General features: G+C 50.0%; 1 protein-coding gene across 1 annotated transcript; it reads left to right on the top strand.

Moving 5' to 3' along the window:
• Positions 1-1876: 1876 nt before the first annotated feature.
• Positions 1877-5554, top strand: LOC135829265 (uncharacterized). Its single transcript, XM_065341667.1, has one exon. It carries the CDS (start codon positions 1877-1879, stop codon positions 5552-5554), a length of 3678 nt encoding a protein of 1225 aa, XP_065197739.1.
• The last annotated feature ends 2445 nt before the right edge of the window (positions 5555-7999 follow it).

Below are 7999 nucleotides of genomic sequence, written 5' to 3'. Positions count from 1 at the left end.
CAAGACCAAATAACACCACACCGACCAATTTTCTAACCTCTGTTTTTCTCGCTATTTACATGTCTATGGAGGACAGCTGGAAACATGTAGCACTCAAAATGAACACATCAGGACGGTGCAATAATGCCACTCAGCTACACCCTGGTCGTGTATGCATTCCTGTCTGCGAGTTATGCCAAGCAACTCGTCTGGACACCAGTGCACACATCCGACAAATGCAGAATATTGGAATATTTTGGTAAAATAGTGAACGGCGAAAGACAAAAACCCAAATTGCAGCCACCTACAGACTAATATCCACATACGCTGGCCGTGTAAAGGAGTGTCAATGAGAATCTTTATTGCGTTACTACAGAAGTGTACGAAACGGAACGTAGTGGACGAGCTCAAAAGTGCACGCCGAGCCAATATAGGCGGCATTACAGCACATGTAAGACAGCTATGGCTAAACAGGCACAGATGAAGTGTTCCCACTATGAAACGGTCTCAGCAGTTCTAAGGAGTAAGAACATGACAATAGCATAGAATGATGTCTTTTGCAAGAAGCTTCGAGACAGCGGCCTCCTTGTCAACCCCGCGGCAGCCTAAAGGTTGATTTTATCGATCCAGCCTCAGCGCCATGTTGACGATGCCCTAGTGACTGTGTGTCATGGATTGCTTTGCCATCAGCGGTCATTGCCGTCCACCTTGGTGCAGCCCTTAACAACTGGCTCAGCCCATGGGAGTCTCAAGTGGACAAAGTTGTTGCCAAAGTAGCTCAGAAGATTGGTGCATCGTGGTGTAGGTGAGCACATAACTAGGCCTTCCCAGCGCCTATTTGTCCAGGCTGCGATACTATGTGACATGCTGTACTGCACATTCTTTTCAGCACTGCAAGGCCGGCAGCTGGACCGACTGCAGGGGCCGCGCACATGCAGGCCGCCTGTTGCCAGTGCAGCATTCTGGAACGTTCCTTCCTTCTGAGATCCGTGGAATAATAACTTTCTTTGCTTCAAAGCAAGTTGCTTACCTTTCTGTTGTTCTCCCAGTGTCCTTACAACAATAACCTACAGCAATGTTTTATTTTCCTTTCATTCCCCAACCAATGAGTACTACAATGTCGATTCTATTTCTGAATACTTTAGTGTGTGCCCGCGCACGCACGTGTGTGTGTGTATACCTCACTCGCCACTCGAAGTTCTGTTCCCCATTACTGGAACACTGCCTTGAAAGGGAACTATGGTGTTCGAATACTTATGATAACATTGTGTATGCATTTACAATTATTATTCACGATTTGCTGGAGTTACTTACGTGGTTTGTTATATTCTTGCTCAGTGAAGTCCCTCTGCAGAATAACTCTACGATGTGTCACTATCTGACAGGGTTTACTGTCACCCCGTATCGGGTGCAAGCACCCACTGACAGATCAAACACTTTTCTTTCCTCAACTTTGATCTTTCTGTCTTCGTCCTGCTCACTACTGTTTGTCGTTCGAATTTCTGATTTATTTATTTTGCTTCTGCATTTCTGCATTTGTTTTGCACCATGTTTTCCATGGATACGCGGGCTGTGCGCAGCAGCGCACCTTTCTGGGAAGACTGGTATCGTTTTAGGTTGCGTCCCGCTACCCTTATTTGTTGCGTGTAGTACGCTGGTCTCGTTTGTGCTGCACTTGTACGCGCACGTTTTGCCAGGGACAGCGGTTTTGCATTCGCTCTTCTTGGCGCAGCCAGTTCTCTCTCGCGTCTCTCTCATTTTCTCTCTCCTTTCAACCATGCATAATTTGTTCCTTATCTGAAAAGGCTGTGATCTTTTGTGTGACGGTGTGCACGGGGTGCATGACTGAGTGCCTGGGAAGGTTTAGATAACAAAGTGGTACCGAAACCCTGTGAGAATGTCCAGGCGTATCGAGGCGTTTGTGAAACCCTATCGTGGTAGTGGCGATGATTTCGAGGCCTTCTGGTCTAAGTTTTTAGTATTAGCGAACCTCCAGCAGTGGAGTTCGAGCACAGACAAGATGAACAATTTACCGTTGTTTCTGGAGAACGAGGCCTACCTGGTGTGGGACGAGCTTTCGTCAACCGACAAAGCTGACCCGGATGCGGTGAAAGCAACTTTGAAAAGTGCATTCAGTACGACGCCTGCTGCGTCTTTCCAGAAATTTCGTGCCCGCACGTTGCGGACCGATGAGAGCGTCGAGGGGTACGCTGCAGACTTGAAGAAACTGCTAGTTGGTGCTGGCCAGAAAGTCGCGAGTGACGGCAAAGACCGTGTAGTCATCGAGCAGTTCGTTGCTGGTTTGCCCTGGGAGTTTCAACGCCAGTTGCGAATAAATTGTTCCATGGAGTCTGTATCTGACTGTATTGAGTATGTCCGTCGCTTGCGGAGCGCGGAGGGTACATCTCGTCCGAAAGAGCCGGTTGGCGCTGCGGCTGCTAGCTCCCAACGCAGCCGGAATGTTTTATGTTTTCGTTGTAATCAGGCTGGACATATTTCCCGCAATTGTCCCGCAAACCGGAGTTCTGGCAGCAGCAGAAGTCATGGCAATGGTGGTGGGCGGCCAGCTTTGACCTGTTTCTTCTGCGATGAGACAGGTCACGTGAAGCCAAACTGTCCGGAGTACAAGAAGTGGCGCCAGTCCCGCCAGCAGTCTGACACGTCCTGGCGTGCAAAGGAGTCTGAAGTGCAGGCCGCAGCACCTGAGCGCACGCCTGATCCATGCCTCTGTGTGCCTGATGCGAATGCATGCTCTTTGCCGCGTCTCCATGTGGATATTGCTGTGGGAGAACAGTCTGCTCGCCCTAAGGCAGTCGTGGACACCGGCGCCAGCCGCAACCTGGTGAGCCGGCAGCTGGTGGAGGCCCTGAATGTGGATGTTCGTCCGTCCGAACTGGCAATTTCGGCTATTGACGGCAACAGTGTGCCTATCCAGGGTGAAGTTTCGCTACAGGTGTCCAGACTCGATGATGCTGTTTATCTGCCATGCACTACGAGTCGGTTTCTCGTCGTCCCTGATTTGCATGCCGTTGGCTCAGATCTGGTCATTGGCCTGGAACTGATTTCCGCACTGGGCGGTGTTGACGTCCAGTATGATCATGGCGTGCTCACTGGTGTGACGTTTGGCACGAAACCGCAGACCATTGACCCAGTTGCAGCTCCACCCGAGAGGTCGACCCATGACCATCCATATGGGCATGTGACAGTTACCAGAGATGACGAGGGTAATGTCACCCTAGCAACGGATGATGGCCAAGTGTGCTGGGACGCTGCTCGTAAGAGATGGGAGCTGACCTGGAAATGGCAAAGTGGGAGCGAGCCTCAGTCGCCCGTTGGCTGTGGCATAGGCGAGTACTCTCGCTCGAAACTGACTGATGAGCAGGAGACCCTGTTCCAGCAGGAGGTCCGGACTTGGATTGACAACGGCTGGCTGCAGCCGTATGATGTGGACCAACATGGCCAGCCCAAGTGTGTGCTGCCTTTCCTTGCTCAAGTCCAGGAGCACAAGTCGTCCACTCCAGTTCGCCCTTGCTTGGACTATCGCAGGCTGAATGCCTGCATCATCTCACATCCTGGCTCAGAAGCACCTGCCTGTGGTGAGAAATTACGGAAGTGGCGGCAGGCTGGACCTGCATCTGAGTACGTTCTCCTGGACATTCGCAAGGCCTACTTACAGGTCCATGTCGCACCATCATTGCTGCCATACCAGGTTGTCCTCGTCGACGGCCAGCGTTACGTGATGGAACGGATGGCGTTCGGTCTATCCATTGCCCCCAAGTTCCTAGACATCATAGTGAAGTGGGTCTTGCGTGACGTGGTCGATGCCGACAACTACGTGGATGATATCCACGTGCCGCGTGACCGTGCTGCCGAAGTGTCCTCTCAGCTTGCTGCGTTTGGTTTTGAGACCAAGCCTGCAGAGCCATTGCCTGATGCCCGTGTTCTGGGCTTGCAGCTCCATTCTAGCGCCACGGGTGAAGTCTTGTGGACCCGTCGTCAGGGTGTTGATCTGTCTGTTCCACCCACGACTACGAAGCGGGAACTCTTCAGTTGGTGCGGTCGGGCGCTCAGCCATTATCCCGTCTGCTGTTGGCTTCGTCCGGCCTGCAGCTTCTTGAAGCGCCTCGTGTCTGGCCAGTCCGCATGGGATAAGCCTGTCTCTCCTGAAGTACAGCGGTTCCTCCAGGAACTGTCCGATCGCTGTGTGCGAGAGGATCCTGCTCATGGTACGTGGCATTCTTCCTCTACTGGTTCTGGTTTTGTTGTTCATTGCGATGCCTCTGATGTTGCTATTGGTGTTGTTTTGGAGTGTGATGGTTCTGTCCTGGAAGATCGTTCTTGGCTCCGGCAAAAGGACGACCGGCGTCATATCAATCTTGCTGAGTTGAATGCTGCCTTGAAAGGCCTCGAGCTGGCTATTGATTGGAATGTCTCTTCTGTTGTGCTCAAGACAGACTCTAAGACTGTCTTTGGTTGGCTCCAGGCTGTGTTGCGCAATACTGAACGGGTGCGAGTTAGTGGTTTGCAACATGTCTTGGTTCAACGTCGTCTGCAGATCTTTACAGATTTGATTGAGGCATCCGGTATTTCGGTCACAGTGGAATGGGTGCCAAGTTCTGAGAATCATGCTGATGTACTGACTCGTGTTCCGCAGCCGTGGGTTGCTCATGCTAAGAAGTTGTGTTCTTCTGCTGATGTCGCTGCTTCTGCCCCCTCTTCTACACTTTCACATCCATTGGAGTTTGACGTGTTGAAGTCTGGTCAAGCTACTGATGATGCTATCCAGAGCGTTATTCGCGATTTGTCTCGTGACGTCTCTGTTTCTGATCCGTCGTTCTGCAAGTTTCGTAAGCAGTTGTGTGTTATTGATGGTCTATTGTGTCGCACTTGGCGTGACCCCGTCGACGGTGAGGTACTGGTTCCTGTTGCACCGCAATCCACCGTTCCCGCTTTGATTACTGCTGCTCATGCCAATACAGGTCATGGCAATTGGGAAACTATGTGGCGTTCTCTGTGTCAGTCTTGTTTCTTTCCAGGTATGTCTTCGCTATGCCAGGCCTATGTGCGTAATTGTCAGGCCTGCCAGGCTGCCAATCCCCGCAGTGGTCCACCAGCTCCTGCTGTTCAGAATGACGTTCCTGTCAAGCCGTGGGACATTGTCCAGATCGATACACTGGAGCTCGGTGTCAACCAGACCGGTCAGTACCATTGTGTGTTAGTGGTTGTCGATATGTTTTCCCGTTGGGTCGAGGTGGTACCCTTGCGGCGTCATGATGGTCGCTCTGTTGCAGAGGAATTTCTGCGTCTCTGTTTGAAGTTTGGTCCGCCGCGTGTGGTGCGTTGCGACAATGGTCATGAGTTCCGCAATGCTATTGTGTCTTCTTTGTTGGATGTGTTTGGTGTTTGCGTTCGTACTGGTGCGGTCCGTCACCCTCAGTCACAGGGTGGCGCCGAGAGATTCAATCGTACTATTCTCACTCTTATTCGCAAGGTGTTGGATACTGCTGCCGATTGGCTAGCCGAGCTAGAGATTCTCCTCTTCTTCTACCGTACTCGTCCGCATAGTGAATTGTAGATTTCTCCCATGCGTGCTATGTTTGGCTGGGAGCCTCGTGCTCTATTTGTGGACGGTATACCATCTACTCTTTCGTCCTCTCTTTGGGTTGATGGTGTGTGTGATAAGGCTGCTCGGGTTCACGACTATTTGACGGCGGTTGTTGCAGAGCACGCCCCTGCGCCTGTTGTTGAGTCGCCTTCTTGTCCGTATGTTGTTGGTGATCGTGTTCTATTGCGTAACCCTGATCGTCGCCAGAAACGTCAGCCCCCGTTCGATTCTGGTTGGTCAGTTAAACATGTTATTGGTCCTGCCAGTGTTGTGATTTGCCGTGTGCATCCTGAGTCAGGTCGTCGTCAGGAAAAGGTGGTCAATGTCGAGCTCTTGAAGCGTGATGTTGGTTTGGTTGTTCCTGATGTGCCGTGTGTTCCTCTAGTGCCCCCGCCTGATGTTGGCGATGTTCGCGTTGATGGTCCTCGTGATGATGGTGATGATGATGGTTGGGTTTGCTTGGACATTTCCCCCCCATCTGATCATCTGGTTGGTGGTCATTCATTACGTCCCCGTGGTTCTCTGCAGCCCCCTGCTCGCTATCGCTAGGCATCTGTCTTCCCTGCTGTATGTCATTACATGTATGCCCCATCCAATGTTATCAGGTGGAGGGGTGAAAGGGAACTATGGTGTTCGAATACTTATGATAACATTGTGTATGCATTTACAATTATTATTCACGATTTGCTGGAGTTACTTACGTGGTTTGTTATATTCTTGCTCAGTGAAGTCCCTCTGCAGAATAACTCTACGATGTGTCACTATCTGACAGGGTTTACTGTCACCCCGTATCGGGTGCAAGCACCCACTGACAGATCAAACACTTTTCTTTCCTCAACTTTGATCTTTCTGTCTTCGTCCTGCTCACTACTGTTTGTCGTTCGAATTTCTGATTTATTTATTTATTTTGCTTCTGCATTTCTGCATTTGTTTTGCACCATGTTTTCCATGGATACGCGGGCTGTGCGCAGCAGCGCACCTTTCTGGGAAGACTGGTATCGTTTTAGGTTGCGTCCCGCTACCCTTATTTGTTGCGTGTAGTACGCTGGTCTCGTTTGTGCTGCACTTGTACGCGCACGTTTTGCCAGGGACAGCGGTTTTGCATTCGCTCTTCTTGGCGCAGCCAGTTCTCTCTCGCGTCTCTCTCATTTTCTCTCTCCTTTCAACCATGCATAATTTGTTCCTTATCTGAAAAGGCTGTGATCTTTTGTGTGACGGTGTGCACGGGGTGCATGACTGAGTGCCTGGGAAGGTTTAGATAACAGCCTGTTCTTTCAGGACCTGCCATCATCTGCGGATGGGCATTCAATGATTGTATTGTGTGTGTGTGTTTCATTCAGAATCAGATCCGCTATCGTTGCTATAAGAGAAAATCTGTGGGTTCACATCCAGTGCATTTGTAGATTTGCGTGCTTTTCTCGCCACAGGTGCATACATGGGACAGTGTGTGTGTGTGTGTGTGTGTGTGTGTGTGTGTGTGTGTGTGCGTGTGTGTGTGTGCGTCTGTGTGTATGGGGATATTGTCTGTATCGGCTTTTGGTACTAATGTTCAGGTCTGTGCTTGCATGTGTGAACATGAAATTGTTCGGTTCTGTGCATGCTATTGCTATGTTGTATATTATTGTATGTATGTCTGCATTTCCACGAACAGTGTAGATGAGCGTGGAGAGTGCATTCATCCCGGCCTCATCAACCACTTCCCCTTGGGCTTACGAGAGTTTTTCTGCGTACCTCTCATTTTTGTTTGTTTCTCTCTGATACTGTATTGATGCCGGTACCTGTACCTCGATGAGTTCCTCTATCTGCAGTCGCCTTTATCCTTCGGTCAAGTTAACGTATATTGTGCTCTATTTTATCGTGCGAATCAAAATAAACAATAATAACACAAGTCATGCTAGAGTGACGACATGTGCGTGTAGTAGGGTTGATGCGATGGGACGTTATAATTAGGTGGAACAGAACACACATTGGGCAGATTGATTGGGCATCATTGATTGTGCTCAGTCTAAACAGTGAACATAATGATAATTTTTATATTAAAATAATTATCTCCAGTGACAGACTGTAGGGGCTAGCCTCCAATAGGTAGCTGGCACTAGTCGTTACTGCTTGTTTGACAGGTGCCGCCAGAACCCCTGTTGTGTCATGCTATAGATGCACATGCCCTATTCTGGGGCATACTGAGGTACTTTGATTTTGTTGACTGCATGTAGACAGCATCCAATAGTAGTACTCGTAGACCTTGGCTCTTTGTAGGTCAACCACCATCGCATGGATCGATCGGTGACTATGCACTTGGAGGTTGGAATAGCCCGCGCTGAACAGATCTTGCCATGGCCCAGGGAGTGAACTCGCTTACTCGACTATCCCGGTTTTAGTTAACCAGCATGAGTGGTGCAATTTGTCCATACCATG

The sequence above is a fragment of the Sycon ciliatum genome, chromosome 13, assembly GCF_964019385.1.
Source record: "Sycon ciliatum chromosome 13, ocSycCili1.1, whole genome shotgun sequence".
In the NCBI taxonomy this organism is placed as follows: domain Eukaryota; kingdom Metazoa; phylum Porifera; class Calcarea; order Leucosolenida; family Sycettidae; genus Sycon; species Sycon ciliatum.
Note: the sequence above shows the minus strand (reverse complement) of the source record. Positions and strands in the feature narration are given on the sequence as shown.